The following is a 22,479-nucleotide window of genomic DNA, read 5'->3' as shown; positions in this document are numbered from 1 at the left end:
AGTTGCACCATCGCTCAATGCAACACGCTCCCCTCGCCTAAACGAGGAACCACTTAACCATGTCATTCCACATCGCGACCTCGCTAAGGCGAATGTCTCTTTCCTGAGCGAGACAGAGTCGCTCAAAACACCAATACTTCTCGCCTGGGCGAGATATCGCGCTTAAGTTTCCTCGCGACCTCGCTTAGGCGAGGTGTTCCTCGCCTGAGCGAGATTGAGTCACTCAACATCAAACCAAGGTCGCCTGGGCGAGCAGCGCGACCCCACATCAGACGTGAGGTTCTGCAACTCTCTCCTAGACGAGATAGACTCGCTTGGGCGAGACTTGCAGAGTTCCCTCACTGTCACACACGGATTTTACCCAAAACAGTGTCAAACCATACCCAAAAACATACCACAAAACATGCAATCGATATCAATGTTATTGTAATGGCAATTAGCACCCAGAACCATACTTTTCACACAAAATTGGACTTAAGTGTGGGCTTGATAGCTATTCAAGTCACTTAGTGGAAAGATTTTTCAGCACCCAATGGTTATCCTTCTGCTAGGTTTTCTTTACCCCTTCACATTCATACCACCACTAATAATTAGCAAAACTAAAGCTTATTCTTTGCCTATCAAGGTTTGAACCCGTGACCTCCCACGCATAAAGCCAAAGCACAACCACTATGCCAAATCACATTTGGTGATACCCTCCAGTAAAAAAAAAAGCTTACATCATCAATCCCATAATCATACATATTAGAAAAAGGCAATAATAAAATAACATACATAATTGGCATACATAGAACTCGAACCCAAGTCCTCTCACACAATCAAGTACTCTCAACCACATGAGCTAGTACTTTTCCACATCATAATAAACAACAATAATTATCACAACAACGCCTTTTACCCGTATTTATTAATTAATTAATTATTTAATTAATTAATTTCCCGGGTCTTACACGTTTCGCTCAACCTCAGCCTTGATCGCCTGAGCGAATTGCTCGAGCTAAACCCCGAATCAACTCCTGCAACTCTCGCCTAGGCGAGAAGGAGTCGCTTGGGCGAAACTTGCAGAGTTTTGCCACTGTTCAATCACAAAAAGACCCAAAACGCAATTCAATCATTACCAAGCACTTTATTTCATCACGCCATCACGTAACATGTTTTCAACAGGTTTGCCTCACCAAAACTAAAGGTTTGGCCAAAGACAACAACAACAATACCAAAACCTTCATTCTAGACACCCAAACATCAAATTCTCAATCACAATGCCTATAATATGAACTTCATATCATACAGAATCAAATTGAGCATGAACCCACCACTGAATTACAACCAAAATTCGTATACAATTAAAGACAGCTCCCCTAACCTGGAATTTTGGTTAAATTTGAGAAGGATGAAGGACCCTTGGTTCACAATTGCTTTTGCTTCAGATTTATGGTGTGTTTAATTCTCATTTAAGGGTCATTATAGGATGGTTTCCAGCCCCTCTTAGCTGCCCCTTCTGCTAGGGTTCTCTCTACCTCTTCACATTCACTCCAAACTAACTTTGGCAAAAATAAAGGTTAATTTCTGTCTATCAAGGTTTAAGCTCGTGACCTTCCACTCACAAGGCCAAAGCACAACCACTATGCCAATTCACATTCAGTGATAACTATTATAATTCTATAATCTTATTATCACACAACATGATCACGCATAATATTAAAATTTAAATAATCAAACAACATATAAATGGCATACATAGGACTCGAACCCAAGTCCTCTCACACAATTAAAGTACTCTTAACCACTTGAGCTAGTACTTTTCCACGTCACACCAAATAACATTTAATGCCATAAAGGCTCTTCCTACCCGCATTAATTAATTAATTATTTATTTTATTAATTAATTTTCATGGGTCTTACATTCCTCCCACCTTTAAAAGTTTTTGTCCTCGAAAATAGAACTTACCAACAAACAGGTGAGGGTATGACCTCCTCATGATGTCCTCCATCTCCCATAAAGTACCTTCATTGTCTTTAACTATTTGTCCCTTAGTTGCTTGACCTAGGTATCCAGTATACGAACCAGTCCAACTGGCGTGGTCAGGTCCTCGCGCACTTGCACCTCATCTGAATCTAACACGTGATTTGGACTTGCAATGTATTTCCTCAACTGTGAGACGTGAAACACATTATGCAAGTTGGCTAGGTGCGGTGGTAGAGCAATCTCATACGCTGTTGTTCCTATCTTGCGTGTAATTTGATAAGGTCCTATAAATCTCGGAGTTAACTTCCTCGATTTAAGAACCCTTCTGATACTCGTGGTTGGAGTAACTCGGAGAAATACATGATCTCCCTCCTCAAACTCCAATGGTCGTCTTCTCTTATCGGCATAAGACTTCTGCCTACTTTGAGTTGCTCGCATCCGTTCCTGAATCAACTTGACTTTATAAATGTTTCTCCATCTTGATACCAACACAATGGAGTTTTACACCTTCTTCCATATAGAGCTTCAAACAGTCACATTCCAATACTAGCATGATAGTTATTATTGTACGTGGACTCTACCAAGGGTAACACATAATTCCAATTTCCCAGATGGTCCAGCACATAAGATCTCAACAAATCTTCTAGAGATTGGATAGTCCGCTCGGACTGACCATCCATCTGAGGATGATAAGCTAAGCTCATCCTCAACTGTGTACCCAAGGCCGCCTGCAATGATTGCTAAAACCGTGATGGAAATCTAGGATCCCGGTCTAACACTATGCTTTCGGGTACTCCATGCAATCTCACCACTTCTCACACGTACAACTCCGTTAACTTGTCCATATACCACTTCTGATTCATAGGCAAGAAATGTGCATATTTTGTCAGTCTGTCTACTATCACCCAGACTGAATCATGTCCCTTTGTTGACCTCGGAAGATGCAGCACAAAATTCATAAAGATATTGTCCCACTTCCACTGAGGTACGTCTAATGGTTGCAATGTACCTCCCAGCCTTTGGTGTTAAATTTTGGCCTTTTGACAAACCAAGCATTGAGCCACGAAGTCTGCGACATCTGCCTTCATTCTGTTTCACCAGAAAGACTCCTTCAAATCCTTATACATCTTGCTCATACCTGAATGTATGCTAAAATGACTCTGATGACCCTCCTTCAGAATCTGCCTCCTGAAAATAGGTCCCATAGGCACGCACACCCTACCTTTAAAGCGTAGGATGTCGTCCGCTCCCATCTGGTAATCCTTTCCTTTATCTATACCCAGCCATCCTATAAATTGTTGCAACTCCATATCATGTCCTTGAGCCACTCGTATCTCATCTAAGAACTCATTAGTGACTTTCAATAAGCTGCATTGTATAACTCCTTGCCCAAACTGCATCCCCAGATTCATATCTCGGAGTTTCTTAATTAGCTCAAACTCCTTTACCATCATGCAATACATATGCATCTTTTTACGACTTAGAGCATCAGCTACAACATTTGCCTTGCCTGGGTGATAAAGCAATTCAAAGTCGTAATCCATCAAGTATTTCATCCACATACGTTGTCTCATATTTAACTTCTTTTGGTCGAACAAGTATTTCAGGCTTTTATGATCACTGAAAACTTGAAATTGAGACCTGTACATGTAATGCCTCCAAGACTTAAGAGCAAACACAATGGCGACTAGCTCCAAGCTATGAGTTAGGTAATTTTTCTCATGCACCTTCAATTGACGAGAAGCATATGCCACTGGCCTCCTTTCTTGCATCAATACACACCCCAGACCTTGATATGATGCATCACAGTATACTTCAAACATTTTCTCTGTATCAGGAATTACTAGCACTGGAGCGGTAGTCAAACACTTCTTCATCTTCTCAAAACACTCCTCACACTGTTCAGTCCAAGAGAACGACTGATCTTTTCTTGTTAATTGTGTCAAAGGGTTCATCTTCTTTGAGAACCCCTCCACGAATCTCTTGTAATAACCTGCTAAGCCCAAGAAACTTCGCACCTCTGTCACTGTCTTAGGCCTTTCCCACTTAAGCACCGTCTCAATCTTAGCCGGGTCTACTACAATGCCCTTGGCTGAGATGACATGTCCAAGAAATTGTACCTGTTCTAGCCAAAATTCACACTTGGACAACTTCCCATACAACTGGTGATCTCTGAGTATCTTCAATACAACCCTCATGTGATTAGCATGCTCCTCTCTCGTCTTAGAGTAAATAAGAATGTTGTCTATGAAGACAACGACAAACTTATCTAACCAAGGTCGAAAGATTTTATTCATGTAATCCATGAATATCGCTGGTGCATTTGTTACTCCAAATGGCATCACCACATACTCAAAATGCCCACACCTCGACCTGAACGCTGTCTTCTGTACATCCTTCGGCTTGACTAGGATCTGATGATATCCAGATCGTAGGTCAATTTTAGAGAAGATTCTTGCTCCCTTCAATTGATCGAGCAGATCGTTAATCCTCGGCAGTGGGTACTTATTCTTGATGGTTAACTTGTTTAGCTGCCAATAATCAACGCATAGTCTTGAACTTCCATCCTTCTTCTTCACTAATAGCACCGGAGCTCCCCACGGTGATGCACTGGGCCGGATGAACTTCTTCTCTAGCAACTCTTCAATTTGCTTCTTGAGCTCTGCGAGCTCTGTTGGTGCCATTCTGTATGGAGCCATAAACACTGGACCTGCACCAAGAATGAGATCAATGGTGAAGTCAATGTCTCGACTCGGCCGCAACCCTGGCACTTCATCTGGAAATACATTCGCATACTCGCTAGCTACAAGTATGGATTGAATCATCTCTGCAACACTTTTCTTCTCTCGCTTGGCCACCACCATATAACCCATGGCCCCTCCTTGAAGTTCTTTCAACACCTGTTGAGTCGAGATCAACTCCAACCCTACATTTTCTGGGAATACCAAACTGCGTCGTCCACAGTCAATCATGATGTGGTTGTTAGACAGTCAGTCCATCCCAGTATCACGTCCAGTCCCTCCAAAGGCAAGCACACCAAGTTCACCTTGAATCTGTGACCTGCCACTTCAATTGAACACCCGACGCAGACTGAACTGGTAGCCACCTGACCCGAGGAGGGAGTAGAAACAAGCAACTCACACCCCAAGTCACGTTTCTCCAAGCTCAATCTCCCCACACATGCAATAGAAATGAATGACTGTTTTTCTCTAGAATTGAACAACACTAACACTGAACTACCCAACAATAAGCAAGGCTCAAGTATAAGGTTACTTGACTGAGTAGCCTCAGTAGATGTCATGGCAAAGACCCTCACAGTCGCTCTAGCTCGTTCTGCTGGCGATGTTGCTGGCTTTTTCACACCCAAATTCTTCTTTTTTGGACAATTATTGGCAAAATGTCCTAGTTTGTCGCATATGAAACACTTGTGACGGTCTCCTAACCCTCCTACCCCACCTGTTAACTGAGGACAATTTCTCTTCAGATGGGGTCCGCCACACTGGTAGCAAGTGGTACCCTGAGATGCATGTGGTCGGTTGTAAGGCTTCTTCATTTGTCTCACCTCTGCGACATTCCTCTGATGTCGGACAACTGGACTAGGGCCTTTCTCTAGATGTTCGGCACTCTTGGCCTGTTCCACAAAGACTGGGAATCTTCTCTCCCTCAAAGGTGTCACCACCTTCTTTAGTTCATGTTTGAGTCCTCGCTCAAACTTCAAGCACCTCCACTCTTCTGTAATATTATATGAGTAGTATCTTGCCAGGTGCTCAAACTTATTTACGTACTCTTGTACTGTCATCTCTCCCTGCTGCAATGCGAGAAACTCTGCTTCCATGTCTTGCCTGGCCGTGTTAGAAAAGTATTTCTCCAGGAATCGCGTCTTGAAGCTAGTCCACTCCACCTGTTCTTCCCGGGTCTGCATCTGTTGTTGCATTCCCGCCCACCAATACTCTGCATCCTCATTCAGCAAATATGTGGCAAACAGTAGCTACAGCTCATCTTCGCAGTTCATCACCTTAAAGATCTTCTCGCATTTGCGGAGCCATGCATTCGCTTCATCAGGAGAGGCTTTGCCAGTGAACTTCGCTGGCTTGTGGCACAAGAACTCCTCCACGGTCGGCACCCTGATTGGTGCAATCGCCATTCTAGGCTGCACTGCTACGGGTGGCTGCATCGTATCCACCATCCGGTGAATAGCCTCCCTGATGTTATCAGCACCACTACTCCTTCTCCTCCTGTTAGCAGCCATAGCCTGGATACGCCACATTCAACTGTTAAAAATCAGTCACTTAGTCAAACAAAACCACTCACACCTTTTTCAATATTCAACACAAACACGCAACAAACAACCACATCGACAAGCTCACTCCCCACTAGCCCCAAAATATTTAAAAATATTTTTAAAACTTTTGCTCTGATACCAAAAGTAACATCCTGACAGGATATTATTTAAAATAAAGAACAATTACGTAAATAAATAAATAAACAAGGCAGAAAAATAAATACCTCATTCATTATATAATTTGTTTCCCAAAATACAGGGAATTTTCAAAACTCTAAAAAATTTAAAAAAAATCCAAATATTCTCAAATTGTACAAACTGTAATCAAATTACATGGAAAATTAAATAAAAACAGTTCTAAAATCCCCTCGTATGTTGAGCCCACTCTCCGCCACTAAGCGTCTCCTGGCTCACTTGAAACATCATTTGCTCCCGAATAATAAATTACCCGATCATCGCCACACACATAGATAGGGTGAGCTATGCACAATATATAAATATATACATGAAATAAATATGCCACCCACCCCAAAATAACATGACTAAGTATTTCATTGTTTTCAAATTACCCATTCGTGATCTCATAGTCCTACATGAGTCATATACATGAACTAGGTCTTGGGACTTTACTATGCTCCCACGAAACTAACCCATTCGTGGTCCAACCCTATTAGCATATCCTGCTCATAATCCTGCCCTATGGACTCCTCGCCCAATAGCAGCCGACGGGAACCTAACAGTTCCTTGCCCATCGTGCGCCTGATGCATGTAATCACCATACTAAGGACTCCTCGCTACTTAGCAGCCGACGGGAACTACACAGTTCCATGCCCATCATGCGTCCAACCATCAAGCACATCCCAGACTTAGTCCTTCAAGTCCAAACACCACAAACACAAGCATATAATTCCTATATTTTAAAATCTCACAATCAAACAGTCTTATGTTGCACAAAACCACTAAACTCGCAGTACACTCGCTTAAGCTAGAGCTCTTCGCTCAGGCTAGTCCATCAGCCTCGCTTAAGCTACCTCACCTCGCCTGCGCGAGTGTGAAACAGTGGTTTCTCTACGTTATCTCGCTTAGGCGAGCTCTTATCGCCTGGGCGAGCCATACCTTCACTCAAAATAACGCACAATCCTTGCCTGGACGAGGATTCGACGTAAACATGCATCAATTCACTTCGTGAACTCGCTTAGGCAAGCCACTCTCGCTTAGGTGAGAGAGTCCATTGCTCAGAACTCAAAACTTCTCGCCTGATCGAGAAATCGCGCTCAAATAATGGTACAAGTTTCATCGTGACTCGCTTAGGCGAGACATTCTCGCCTGAGCGAGACTGCGTTTCGCTCAACCTCAGCCTTGATCGCTTGAGCGAATTGCTCGAGGCTAAACCCCGAATCAATTCCTACAACTCTCGCCTAGGCGAGAAGGAGTCGCTTGGGCGAAACTTGCAGAGTTTCGCCACTGTTCAATCACAAAAAGACCCAAAACCATACCCAAAACGCAATTCAATCATTACCAAGCACTTTATTTCATCACTCCATCACAGTAACATGTTTTCAACAGGTTTGCCTCACCAAAACTAAAGGTTTGGCCAAAGACAACAACAACAATACCAAAACCCTCATTCTGGACACCCAAAAATACAAGCTTTCACAGCAACATCAATTCACATCATATTCTCAAACGTAAATTAGGTGTTATGGTGTGTTTAATTCTCATTTAAGGACTGCCCCTTCTGCTAGGGTTCTCTCTACCTCTTCACATTCACTCGAAACTAACTTTGGCAAAAATAAAGGTTAATTTTTATCTATCAAGGTTTGAGCCCGTGACCTTCCACTCATATGGCCAAAGCACAACCACTATGCCAATTCACATTCAGTGATAACTATTATAATTCTATAATCTTATTATCACACAACATGATCACGCATAAAGGCTCTTTCTACCCATATTTATTAATTAATTAATTAATTTTCACGGGTCTTGCACTGCATCCTAAACGTTAACGCTTCTTTGGTGGATCTAGATGAGAGGCAATCTAAACTGGTTGCTACGACATTATTTGATGCAGGTGCAGGTGCTGCCATGGATACTGTGACGAACGATGTGTGTGAATTTGGTTCGTGTTTTGCTACAGTTGCGTGGTGATGCAGGTGGTTCGTGGAAGAAGATGATGCGAGGTTGGCTGCTGTGATTTGCAAATTTGTTCGTTGCGCTCGCGTGATGGTGATGAGCGTTTCAATTCTAGCGACACTGCTCTGTTTCTAGTGAGGTGCAAAGCTAACAGTGGTGGACTACCATGATGATGCAGGTGGCCGACGAGAAGATAGAAGGCTCTAACGGCGTGGTGGTTTGCGTTTTCAAGTGCAGCGGTGTGACTTGCAGGGACGGTGGTTACATGAACTGTGCAAAACTACATATGCGTTTTTCATGGTCATTGTTGCAATGGCTGCTCCGACGACGTGTTGTGTCGTGAACGTGGAGGGAGGTTCGAAATGCAGATGCGTGGAGGTGTTGTTTTGGTGGTCGTACCTGGTGTAGGTGCTGCCAGCGGCGGGCGTGATGGAGGCTTCAATGGTGGCTGCTAGGGTTTCTAGGAGAAGAAGCTAGGGTTGAAGAGGATGACGTGGCACGCCCAGATTGGTTCACATGCATGTGCAATGATTAATGCCACGTGGCTTGTTCTGATTGGTCAACTCAATTAGTGGAGGATTGCCACATGACATGATCTAGTTGAGTGGAGTTTAAGTGGTAGGAGGGGTGCAATTTAGTAAAAACTAAGGATGCAGAACAGGTTTTTAGAGGTCCATTTGAAAAAAGGGAGTGTATAAGTAATGTATGGGGTGTAAAAGTGATTTTTTCAGAACTTGCTGATTTTAGACTTATTTAAAGGTGGTTTGTAACTTCAATTAATTTATTTTTCCACCTTAAATGAGCTTAATCTTAACTTCAACTGTATTAACAAATGTTAAAATATCCAAGAAATAATTTATGTTGCTAAAAATCACTTTTAAGACATTTTTATCACATAAGCTCAAACAGCCTAATTATCAAAACTGTCAATTAAATCACTCTTTAAGCACACAAATTCAATTAAATATCTAAAATTAAACACTAAATGAGAGCAAAAATACGCACTCATCAACTGGCTATAGATATAGTAGATGGATCATTTAAAGAGCAGTATAGAAGAATCTACGACTATGCACATCAATTACTAAGATGTAATCCTGGATCTACTATTAAAATCAAAGTGGAAAATGATAATGATGAAGCAATTTTTCAAAGGTTTTACTCCTGCTCAAAAGCATGCAAAGATTCCTTTGTGTCTTGTAGACCTATCATAGGTTTGGACAGTTGCTTTTTAAAAGGAAAATACGGGGGTGAGTTGTTGAGTGCTATGGGTAGGGATGCTAATGATCAGTTACTACCTTTAGCCTATGTTGTTGTCGAAGTTGAAAACAAAGAAACTTGGACATGGTTTTTGGAATTGCTTATTGATGATCTTGGAGGTGTTGAAGTGTGTAGGACAATGACATTTATTTCTGACCAACAAAAGGTATGTGCACTTTTTGAATCATCTTGAACTACTTAATTTATCTTTACTTTTTAAATATTAATAATCTCATCATTGCACAAGGATTAGTGTCCGCCATCCATAACCTATTACCCACTATTGAGCACAGGTTTTGCATGAGGCATCTATATGAAAATTTGAGAAAAGGATTCTCTGACCAGAAATTAAAGATACTTATGTGGAAGGCTGCTAAAAGCACACACCCAACAACTTGGGAAAGAGTGATGTTAACAATATTGATGCTTACAGATACCTCATTGTTATACCTCCAAGGTATCTCTTTCTTATCAAACTTTTGTGCAAATACCTGGTTGATATACCTCTCAATACTGACGCTATGATTGATGTAGGTTCTAGTCTAAATCTAGATTTAGTGGTCGAGCCATATATGATACAATAGTCAACAATATGAGTGAAGCATTTAATAGTGTCATAGTGGAGGCAAGAGGCAAGCTCATTATCACAATGCTGGAGGAAATCAAAGTTTATTTAATGGAAAGGTGGGCCACCAAGAGAAAGAAGATTACCACTTTTGAAGGAACCATCTGCCCCAAGATCCTTGACAAACTTGATAAGGAAAAAGAGTTAACCAAATATTGGATCCCAAGGTTAGGTTTTGTATTTTTTACACATTCCACTTATTTTTGTATTTATATGTGTACTGATTAACACATTTTTGCAGCTAGTCAGGAGACAAACTATTTGAAGTGAGGCACATATCCATGGCTGGAGATAAGTACACAGTCAATGTGGACGCTCAACACTGCAGCTGTAGGAAATGGCTTTTGACTGCTATCCCTTGCTGCCATGCTATTGTAGCAATGAATTTCATCAATGTGAATGTTGAGGACTTCATACCAATCTAGTTTAGGAGGTCCACCTACGAAGAAATGTATCAATCCATCATCTTTCCAGTTAATAGTGAGGTCCTATGGAAAGAAGTCCCTACCTTGACGTCCACCCACCATATAAGAAGATTTTACCAAAAAGATCCAAGAAAAAAGGAAGGTTGGAAAAGTGGGAGTTGAGGAAGGATAACACACAAATGAGCAAAGGTGGTCACAAAAAGAAATGTAGCATATGCTGTCAGATTGGCCATAGCAAGAACAATTGCCCAGAAAAACCTGTGGATGAGCAAACTGTAGCAGAAGTATAGGCTGAGGAAACTACACCACATGTTGAGCCTGTTGACCCTGCTGATCCTGTTGATTCACCACCCACACAACAAACAGAAGGACCCCTAACAACTCAACCAACACATAATGAAGTGGAGAGTCAATCCACTCAGACGCCACAGTCAGTAAACAAAAGTCAAGCACCAACACTATCAGCACTAGACCAACCATGTCAGCAGTCACAACCATCAAACACCATGATGAAGTTGCAGTTTAGGAGGCCATGCCCATGAATGTCTACGTCCTATTTATTTTTTGGCATTTCTAATGTAGAATTAGATAACCTTAGTAAGCCATTATATGTATTTTAAATTTTGCCAAACTTCATTCAATTTTACTTTTGCCAAACGTTGATGTATTGAATCTTTATGAGGATGACTTAATGTACTAAATTTCACTTTTACCAAACTTAGTTCAATTTCAATTTTGCCAAACTTAGTTCAATTTAACTTTTGGCAGGCATTACCAAACATTAATGTACTGAACTTAGTTCAATTTCAATTTTTCAATGCCTATATACATCTATGATTTTGAACAGGTTGGGACTAATATCAACATAGCAATACTAATTCATTTCTTCATTTGAGAATAGTACAAAACAGATGAAATTTAAAATATTACATAAAACAACACTATGTAAAATACAATAAAAACACAATTGAACCTTATTACTAATTGCAATCTCTTCTTGGCAACCTTCAATGAATTCTCCAAATCATTAATTTGCCTCCTTTATGTCATGATGATGACATCCCTTTCGTCAACATCTTCTTCACACCGCCATTCGAAGAAGTTACAACATATAGTATTGGAACCACCATTCTGTCAATCAACAAACCAAAAATTAACACACACATTTTTTATTAACAAAAAATAAAAAGATTGTACAATTAATAGCGCCTTGTAATTGGGACTGTGAGGTAAAGGCGCTATTAATTGTAGAGAGATGTCATCTACCAATATTATTTGGAGTTCTTGTCACCCTCAAAGTTGTCATCTCTCTACAGTTACAAATTGAGGTTAATCCATTTCTCGTCGAACCACCAACATTGCAGGAAGTGCTACAACACTATTGGGACTGTGAGGTAAAGGAAGAAGATTGGGACCGTGATATACCTAGATAATGGGATTGCAAGAAGAAGATTGCAGGAAGGCACCAACACGGTTTGGGAATGGAGGAAGGAATAGTGTAAAAATTTCTTTTGCCCACCAATTCATTTTCAAAACCCTAGCTCACCTACTTATCCCTAACTTCGCAATTATTTCAGTTATACTGTACACGTAATACACCACAATTAAACCATAATACAAACAGTGCCACTTATACAATATTTCGTTACTGATTTAAACGACATCACAGAAAATGACTAAATTAAACACAAATTGCCAAAATGAGGACCATTTCAAATATTTGGTAAAAATTAGGACCACCCGCAACAAACACTACTAAAATGATGACGAGAAAGATATTTAAGCCTAAATTATATTATTTAAGATTTTAAATATCATTTTTGTAAAATTATTTATATTTTAAAATTTTTATTATTTTTATATAATAAAATTTTAAATACGCATATATAAAAAGGGGTTTCTTCGTATTAAAAAATATTAAATATGTAAATATATAGATATAGATATAGATTCTAAGTTTAATCAAATAATGACTGAAAATGGTATATTTTTTTCAAAGTTCGACGGCGATATTTACTATTTAACTATTTTTACTCTTTTACGCTTTAAATTATTTATCATTTAGCAATTGATATTTAAGTATTTTGGTTATTTGGGACAACAATAAAGAGGTTCGGTAGAAGAAGTTTTCCCTTCCATGATCCGCGGTGGTGTTTCTGTGGCTCAGGCCCATCACCTTCTTCGTTTTACCCGGTAACCCACCCGTTTTTCTAACCGGTGAGCCTTGTTGGACGGCGATCGGAATTCTTCGCCGCCTATCGGCTCGGCATCGCAGTCCTATGGTGACGTTGGCAATTGTCGCGGTTGGAAATTAGAAACTGAGTGTTTTGAGATTTGGCTTTTGTGTTGAAGAGAGAGAGAGGGAACAAAATGAATGAGATTGGGAATGGAGGATTGAGCAACGTGGAGATGGAGCACATTAGACGACACCACAGGCACGAGCCTGGTGAGAATCAGTGTGGCTCTGCGCTTGTTAAACATATAAGAGCACCGGTTCCTCAGGTCTTTTTTTTAATGTTTTTTAATATTTCTAATTATTTATGGAATATTTGTGTGTTATTCTGACTCAGTAGGGCGTTGGATGTATGTTGCGAAGATTTTTTCCTTTTTATGTATACATCAATGTGATCCTGTGGAATATTCGTAACCCTTATTGGAATATTAGAGCATCTATGTGTCAGCTTTTTTTCTAAACTTTTTCAACGGTGTTGCCGTTTTGAGTTTGATTTACGAGGAATTGTTTATTGTTTTGTTTATTTTGAGGGATAAATGGTAGTTTGGATGCGGGTTGCTGGGGGTAACAGTTATGCTTCAATGCTTAGCTGTTTTCTTTAAGGTCGTTGGAACTTATTCTGTGTTGTTTTTGTGGTTGATCTATCTCTCAATACCGTTTGATCTGGTCCTGTTTTTTAGGTTTCGGAAAACGAATGTTTGTGTCAGGAAAATAGGTAGGAGGTGATCTAGTGCATGTTTGGTTTAATTTGTTTTGGAGAAAAAGAATTGCTTTTACCCTGAGAAAGGTTCTTTGGGGGGAAATAGTTCTTCTTCCCGTAAAAATACCCAAATATATGCATATCCGAGGTCAGATTACGAAATATATGCATATCCGAGGTCAGTTTATGAAATGAAGGCATTGTGATTCTAGTGAGATGTTTATTCCAGACCTCATTCTTCGTCCTTGCAGGTAGCAGTTACAGTTCATTAATTCAGACCGATTTTGCTCTTTTTACTTGTCCATCAGCCTGTGGATGAGAGGCCGTATTCATGCGAAGCTGAGTTCTTGTTAGCCTAAAGAGTACTTTCTAAAAGCTACTCAGTTGGTCTTGATGTGAAACAATGGTGGATGGAAATCCATGCAAATGAACCACTTTCTTAACAAACAGTCCCACTATAGTCTTGGTTGAGAAAGGGTGTCAATGCAAAGAAATGAACAATTTAGTTAGTTGATCCACTACCACTAGAATGTAATATTTTCCTTGAGTTGTGGAAGGCCACCTATAAAGTCAATTGATGTGTCAACACAACTTTTATTTGGAATAGGGAGAGGTTGTAATAGACCCGCTTGAGATTGTGTATTGGACTTATTTTTCTGGCATATATCACAAGAAGCTACATACTCTTTAATATTGGTCCTCATACCCATCTGATAAACAAATCTAGCTATTCATTTATAAGTTTTGAAAGACCTAGAGTGCCCCCAATATGAGTTATGAAATTCTTTGAAGTAGGGATTCACACGAAATTTCTCAGGAGTACTAATCTACGACCTTTCTTGACCTTATTAGTTTGGATGGATTGCTGGACGGGACAAATCTTTAGGATCCTTTTGAACTTCTTTCTCTCAACCATGCTATCCTTCCATTTTTACAACAGATATAATGTTGGAAGAGAAGAACATTGAGAAAAAGCATCAGTCGCTAAGTTGTCTTTCCTTGGTTTATAACAAATTGTATAATCATAGCGAATCAATTTTGTAGCTCATCTAAATTGGTCTTTGCTTGGTAAACTGTTCTGGTAGGAATTTTAGACTTTTCTGGTTTGTCTGAAATGAATAACATAGCGCCACCTGCAAACATTATTTTCTCTTTTAATTATCTCTTGCAGTTCTTAGTGCATTAACCATTCGAAATTTCCTCTGTTGCGCCCCTCACTGATTGCCTTCACTTCATTACTAACCTTCTTGAAAGTGGATTGAGAACTACGTGAATTTGCTGCCACCCTTATTGTTGAGGGTGTTGATATCCACTTTTTTGTTCGTATTAGAGTAGGATAACTCTGGTTTCTTCCCTCATATCACATATTATGATTCAATGTATTATTTGCTATTGCTATATTTTTTCCTTTTATAGTGTGGGCTTATTCATCATTTCAGAAAGATTTTCTGTTTGGTACTATTTCAATTTTTGTTTTAGCAAAGAAGGATTGATCTAGTGAACAGGCCAAAATCTATCTCATATAATGTAGGAGTTCATCCTATAATTTACTCTAAACCAAAATGTCAAGAAAAACCAGTAGACATCTTCGAAGAATAGGTGTGAGAGTAATGTTCATGGCACACTAAATATCCAATAGTTGATCTCTTATCCACAACTGACTCTGCATAGTCTGCATTCATATATGCTTCAAGACTTACACTCTTGTTTCATTTAAATAAAATTCTTCTCCCTGGAGTCCTTTTTAAATATTGAACAATTCTAAGAGCAACTTCTAAATGAGCCTCCTTTGGTTGGTGCATAAATTGGATTACTAGACTCACAATAAAAGCAATGTTTGGCCTAGCATGAGATTAGTAAATAAGTCTACCAACAAGTCTTTGATACATTTCTTTGTCCATTGCAATACCCTCCTCTGTAATTCCCAAATTCATGTTTGGATCAATTGGAGTAATAGCTAGTATGCAGGTTGTCTTCCTTGTTTCTTTAATTAAATCAACTACATTTGTTGAGATATGAAGATTTCTCTTTTGGAATAAGCCACTTCAATTCCCAAAAAATATTGAAGTCTTCCTAGTGTCTTAATCTCATATTTTGTGGCAAGGCATTGACTTGACATTTTCTACTCCCTTTTGCCATCACCAATTACTGTAATATCATCAATATGCACCAACAATATTGTTACTCCCCCTGAAATTGAATGTTTGATGAATAGAGTGTGATCCCCTAGACTTTGTTTCTAATCAATACTTGTCATAACCTTGGTGAATCTACCAAACCATGTTCTAGGGGATTGTTTAAGCCCATGCAAAGTCTTTCTTAACTTGCAAACAGTTCCAGTAGCAACTTGTCCTTCATAGCCTAGGGCAACTCCATGTATATTTCTTCATCAAGATCTTCATGTAGGAATTCATTCTTCACTTTGAACTGTTGCATATCTCAATCATGATTTGCTGCTAATGACAATATTACTCTGACTGTGTTCATCTTAGCAACTGGGCAAATGTCTCCAAGTAATTCACTCCATAGGTTTGAGTGAGTCTTTTTGCCACTAACATTGCCTTATAATGTTCAATAGTCCCAGCAGTATGATATTCACCGTATATACACACTTATACCTTGCTGTTTTTTTTTTTTTGTTTTTTCTGTTTGTAAGGTGGCAAGTTCCTTGGTCTTGTTCTTGTTTAATGCCTTCCTTTCCACATCCATGGCTTGTTTTCCTTTCTTGTCAAATAATGCTTCAGATACAAAGGAAGGTGTGGTTATAGAGTTTAGGTTTGTGAGAAAGATTGTGAAGGGGAGAATTTTTCAAAGGACAAGAAATTTGATAGAGGGTAAAGTGGTTGTTGGGTTTGTTGGCTGCATGTTTTGGTCCACTTTCTACTAAGGCAATGGGAAGGTCTAGGTTTTGGTCCACCTGTGCTTCTGAAAACTCATTTGAATTATAAAAAATTATAGGATTAGAAATTGTTACCTCATGTAATGGTTGTAGGTTGGGTTCTTGGATATGGACAGATTTTGGAATGGCCTTTTCTCTCCTTAAATAAATCAGATTTTTCTCAAATTTTCCACCCTCATTAGCTGCAGGCTTGGGTGTAGGTTGAGGTGCACATTCAGGTGCAGCTTTTGTAGGTCCAGGAAGTTTAAGTGCAGGTATCAAAGAGGCACAGCAATGAAGGCTGCGTTTTAGGATTGATGGACAGAGTCAGAAACTTCCAAAGATGAGGAGCTCTGATACCATCTCAGAATTTAAAACAGAATAATATATTTCTTCTATATGAGGTCATTGGACCTATAAATATATGACCCTGCTGTTTATTTTAGGAAATTCAGAGAACTAATTCTAAGGAAACAAACCTCTTTAATTATGGGATTGTTTTTAAATACATATCTTAGTTTTAATACCAAGATACATCTCTAATAAAGATTAAAAATATAATAAGAATAAAATACAAACTTCCTAAAATATACACAATGAGCAGCATGGTTTTGACAATAACAAATTTGTCAGATTTACAAATAAATATAAACGCTACTGTTGGTTTGGTAGGTTCAATCAGGATACATTTATGTTTATATATAATGCATAATATAACACAGTTTTGTTTCTGCAGAAGTGTATTACAATAGTATAGTTCAATATTTATTTTTCTAAGTGAAGATTAATAAATTCAAAGTGAATGTAATTTTGTTCCATTTTCTGGTCCTCACTGCTTCCGTTTTGGAATCTAGAGTATCATGTGCTTCCTGACAGTATTTTTTCAGTCTTGTATAATGTGGAAACACTTTTTCTTTGAGATTGCTAATGTTTATGCTCTGCCAGCACCTACCATGTCTGCTTGAAATTGTTTATTGATTGTGCATTGATTTTCTTTCTCTAGGTATGGTCCTTGGTGAGGAGGTTTGATCAACCACAGAAGTACAAGCCATTTGTGAGTAGGTGTGTTGTAAGGGGAAACCTTGAGATTGGGAGTCTGAGAGAAGTCGATGTTAAATCAGGGCTTCCAGCCACTACTAGTACAGAAAGATTGGAACTCCTCGATGACAATGAGCATATTCTCAGCATCAGGATTATTGGTGGTGATCATAGACTTAGGGTATGAATTCTTCACTCAATTATTTGTCTCTCTTTGTGAAGATAACTTCACTCAATTATTTTTTATGCATGTTGTCTTTTATACTGGACTCTCTTTTTTTATAGTAGTTTTTCTTTCCAAATCAAAATATCAATGAAAGGTTAGCTGTTTTTTGCTGTAGGTATAGGGTATAAGGGATTATTATTTCTTAGACAGATGGAGGATTGCGCAGCCTGATTTAATTTAAATGTTTCAAGTTCTGTCTAATCATTTAGATAACAGAAAATAGATATTTGTGAAATTTGGAATTGTTATTTCAGTTTGGAGGTAATGAAATTCTCAGGAAATTCCTTATGCTGGTTCTGGTTTCTATTATCCTGCATGTATAATTTATGGTAGCATGTACAGTGTGAGTAGAATCTTCATTGTCAACCAGTTAAATTCCTCCTTGATGAGCTAGAGTTAAAAAAAAAAAACAAGTCAGGATGAGCAAATGATGTGGAACTTTGCTGTCTGTAATAACTGATGTTTCTGTATGAGAGATGCAAATAGCATTGCGTCCAGCATGAGTCATAAATTTTGAATAGTTGGCCTTACTGAGAAATTGGGCTAAATGGTTAAACTATCTTATCCTTCTCAACCGACAAAGAATAAACTTTTATCCTAAGTTGTATCTGGTGTTTTTCAGAACTACTCCTCTATCATGTCTCTACACCCAGAAATCATTGATGGAAGGCCAGGTACACTGGTAATTGAATCTTTTGTGGTGGATATACCTGAGGGCAACACGAAAGATGAGACCTGCTACTTCGTGGAGGCCTTAATAAAATGCAATCTCAAATCACTTGCTGATGTCTCAGAAGGGCTTGCTGTGCAAGATCGCACTGAACCAATTGATCGGATGTAGGAGATTATGTTCAGAAGTTGCTGAGAACTTGACTGCCATGGATGAAGCTTCAGTGGCTTTCCTATCTCGGAAGCTTAGGAGACTGACTGGCAAATATGCTGTTTCCATTAGTATAGAGTAGCAGTGTTTTTCATTTATTTGCTCTATTGATTACCCTTGTCGTATATGCTGTTTACTCTCATTAGGAGTTAAAGAACAATATTTTGAGACAGGTGACTAAATCTAGTACTGTAACAGGTGAAGGACCAGGTGCTGCTTGGAGATAGATGTTCGTGGTTTTTTTCGTTTTCCTATGTTCTTTTTTGTATATAGGTGGTGGTGAAAACTTTGTCTAAAATTATTTGATTGGTCAGCTGTAGTTTCTAATTGCAGTAAAATTAAACATCTAGCAAAGATTACGTAATTCCGGAGTTCCAATTGCTTTGGTTCTTTGTTCTTTTCCTCTTTGGTAATTCTCTAGTTTCTTCCCCTTTTCTCTGTTTTGAAGGAATGACGAACATCTGAAGTGACAGCCGTAGAAGCTCATGTGGAACCCAAGAGGATTGGCCGATACGAAAAGAAAGGGAAGAGCAGAGGTATGTAATTCGAGGTTTAAAGTTGTGCACTCTTAATTGCATATATGAAGTGGTTGGAAACATGATTTATATGGATCAAATAAAAATATTCATATATTCATTAATTAATTAAAAAATTTGATCTTATTACAAATAAATGTATTTTTTTGTTACCATACATACGTTTTCGGAGGACTTTTGCTATTGGTTCTTGTTGAGGGGTGTGGAAATGAAAAAGGAAAAAAGAAAGAATTTGTCTTTGTAAGATAAATTGGAGAAATCAATACAAGATTTTACAAATTAGATCTACTGTAGTGTTTTGGTCTCTTGGAACTACAAAGCTACAGTTTTATTTCATTCATATTGGTTGAGCCAGTATTTGTACTGGTGTTTTTACTGATTCAATATGCTAACGTTTTTGTATAGGACTATTTTAAAATTATTTAGTTGTTTTTTATTCGTCGAAATTACGTGAAATCATTTATTTATTTTCATGTATTTACTATTGATATTGTACTAATGATTATTCAAGTATGTACTAATGATTATTAAAAGATTATTCTTTTAAATTTCATTAAATATGTAACTATTGTTTATACTCTTTAATTCTATAAAAGTACTCTCCATAAGTGAATGTTTGAATGACTTGTCTTAATTTTCGATATAAGAGGATTTTTAATATACACTTTTAAAGTCAAAGAACATTGTTGAAAATAAATGTTTTTCATTAGCGAAAATAACGTGGTAATAAAAAAATCACTTTCTACTAAAAATAATATAACTTAAGATTAATATTCATTTTAGCAATTTTGACATTGAACAATTTTTTTAGAGTTTTAGAATCTATGTAGTGTATGATATGTTTTCTTCTTGAATCCTATAATTTTTAAAATTTCAATTATTTTCTGTTGATATTTTGGATGACGTAATTTGTAATGTAAATTTATATTTTAAATTATACAATCTTTAATATAAATTTTAAAGACAATCTAAAATATAAATTACATTTTGGACTTTATAATTTGTAATACAAAGACAATGAGAATGTAAATTATAATGTAAATTTTCATTTTGGATTGTAAAATTAGTAACGGAAATTTGGATTCTGCATTAAACAAAAGTCTCTTCCTTCAACGGCGCGAGGTGTCATTCTTCAATAATATTCTCGTGCACCAGACAGCAGCAGCAATGGCAGTCACAAAGAGCCATCCACCAACCAAAACCACACCATCCACAGTAATTCCAATGCCAAGTCAAAAAGCAACCCCATTTCTAAGCTGACTACCTTGCTGTTGAGATTTTGAGGGCAAATCCTCCTACTAAAAGGCAAATGACAACTTCTGCAAATTCATCACAAATTACAATCACCCACTTCACTGAGTATGTTTTGTACTTCTTACAACACTATTCATGCCCGCATAATTGCAACATTCAACTATTTACTTTATTTTCTCAATTGAAAAAATTAACGTCAATAATACATGAATCAAATAGGAAAAGGAAGAAGAAAACTAATCTCAAATAAATAATATATTTCAAGACGTGTAATTCAAAATGTATTTCTAAATTTGAAATAGATTTCGAATTACACGATCTAAAATGTATCATTTATTTAAATTTAAATATATTATGAATGGTGCAATTAAAAACATATTTTTGGATTCGAAAATATATTTTAAATTATACAATTTAAAATGTATAATATTTTAAATGTATTTTGTATTGTAAAATTTGAAAAAATAAATAAATTATGTAGTCCAGAAACATGTTTCAAAATTTTTCAATAAAGATAAAATAGTTATTTCATCACATATAGGGTACAGGAAGGAAACATAGGGTGCAGACAAAATTCCCAATAAGTAATTCATTAAATAATCATGCAATATATATGTTTTGAATACTATACACCAAAAGACATTCCCATTCTAAGACAACTATTGTCATTGTTTAATTTACTTTGTAGATCTACAATTAATGTCACACTAATATTTAAATGTTTTCTCCATGTCTCGTTCACATCAAAAAATTTTTAAGTAGCATTCTTATGTATAAATAACAAAATTATATAAATGATGGCTCCCTCCTCAAGTTAGAATGCTCCAAAAGCTAGAAGATGGACCCATGGTGAAGAGTAGGAGTGCGGAAGCAAGGAATGGAGGGATAGTAACTCATGGTTTTGGTGGTTTGGTGAGTAGAATGGTGTGCTTTGAAGTAAGGTTAGATCATTACTCAAGGAAGGATGGTCAGAGAAGACTATATGGAATGCTCTAGCCTTGACTTTAGTAAGAATACACAATATAACTTTACTTATTTATAAGGGAGGAGACACCTCTATTTATAGCCTAAGGTGTCTCCAAATTTGGAGATGCAAAACCCTAAAAACTCTAAACTAGGTTAGTTTGGAAATCAAGGTAAAAATTCTCTCCAATAGAAGGAGGACATGTGGTCACTGATGGGAAATCCTCTTCATTCCTAGAGTATCATGTGGCTGCTTAAGAAGGTGGGAAAATCTTCTCCATTCTTATAGTGTCATGTAGCCATTAAGGAGAACTCTCCAATGAGAGCATGACACATGACCACTCTCTCCCAAAAGAGACAAGTCTCTTCCTTACCTTCCAAGCTAACACATATATGCATATCGACTTTGTAAAGTCAATGGAAAGATGCGCTCCAACTCATGGGCTTCTATAAGGCCCAAAATCCTATGTTACTTAACCCACTATATAAGGCCTAAAAGAAATCTTACACTACTAAATTCATAATACAAAGCCCAAAAAATAAATCTATACTTAAGAGTTGCCCAAGCTGGCCCAAGAGAATAAGAGTTTGGGTCTACTTTTTACATATAAATCTAACTCTTCTTAAATAAGTATTTTTTAATTTTATCTTTTTTTAACTTTAATCATTTTTTCAATTTGATCAATTTTTTTAAATTTAATCTTTTTTTAATTATTAAATTACCTATAAAATAAATAAAAAAATATTTACAATAAAACTAAAAAATATTCAAAATTAATTTTATAATTATAATAATAATAATTTTATTATTTTTTATTATTATAAAGAAAAGTGAATATGCATACATTTGTAGCACATTTTCACTGGTTTATAATTTATGTAAAGTAAATTTGTATTAGACTCATTCCTTCCCACTATATGTTTATGTTGGATCTCGTCCTATTATTATTTAAAGTCTTAATTTGATATTTTTAAAATATATCATATTATGTATATTTCTTTCTGTCCACGTTGTTAAATTCTGATTTGAATTTTCTGCTGACTATTTTTAGGTTAAAATTTTTTTTTCTTGTGTCA

At 37.4% G+C, this 22,479-nt stretch overlaps 2 protein-coding genes across 3 annotated transcripts; one reads left to right on the top strand and one right to left on the bottom strand.

Annotated features, from left to right (window-relative positions):
• Nucleotides 1-4,934: 4,934 nt before the first annotated feature.
• Nucleotides 4,935-5,900, bottom strand: LOC114194968. The gene has a single exon (XM_028085370.1). It carries the CDS (start codon nt 5,898-5,900, stop codon nt 4,935-4,937), a length of 966 nt encoding a protein of 321 aa, XP_027941171.1.
• A 6,881-nt stretch (nt 5,901-12,781) lies between these two features.
• Nucleotides 12,782-19,688, top strand: LOC114195197 (abscisic acid receptor PYL8-like). 2 transcript variants are annotated; one of them, XR_003606454.1, is made up of 4 exons: nt 12,782-13,196; nt 17,509-17,724; nt 18,392-18,878; nt 19,098-19,688. XR_003606454.1 is itself a non-coding variant. In XM_028085588.1 (3 exons), exons 1-3 carry the CDS (start codon nt 13,065-13,067, stop codon nt 18,608-18,610), a joined length of 567 nt encoding a protein of 188 aa, XP_027941389.1. In that variant the 5' UTR covers nt 12,782-13,064; the 3' UTR covers nt 18,611-19,013. The 2 variants fall into 2 exon arrangements, 1 of the variants encoding a protein (XP_027941389.1); XM_028085588.1 differs by lacking the exon at nt 19,098-19,688 and having other exon boundaries at nt 18,392-19,013.
• Nucleotides 19,689-22,479: the final 2,791 nt, after the last annotated feature.

The sequence above is a fragment of the Vigna unguiculata genome, chromosome 8, assembly GCF_004118075.2.
Source record: "Vigna unguiculata cultivar IT97K-499-35 chromosome 8, ASM411807v1, whole genome shotgun sequence".
In the NCBI taxonomy this organism is placed as follows: domain Eukaryota; kingdom Viridiplantae; phylum Streptophyta; class Magnoliopsida; order Fabales; family Fabaceae; genus Vigna; species Vigna unguiculata.
This window is presented reverse-complemented; position numbering and strand designations above follow the sequence as displayed.

Bases quoted from the DNA above. Each gene is read 5' to 3' on its own strand.
- LOC114194968 (XM_028085370.1), bottom strand. From the start codon at position 5,900: ATGCAACAACAGATGCAGACCCGGGAAGAACAGGTGGAGTGGACTAGC.
- LOC114195197 (XM_028085588.1), top strand. From the start codon at position 13,065: ATGAATGAGATTGGGAATGGAGGATTGAGCAACGTGGAGATGGAGCAC. The intron at 13,197-17,508 runs GTCTTTTTTTTA...TTCTTTCTCTAG, and splicing joins TAAGAGCACCGGTTCCTCAG to GTATGGTCCTTGGTGAGGAG. The intron at 17,725-18,391 runs GTATGAATTCTT...GGTGTTTTTCAG, and splicing joins GTGGTGATCATAGACTTAGG to AACTACTCCTCTATCATGTC.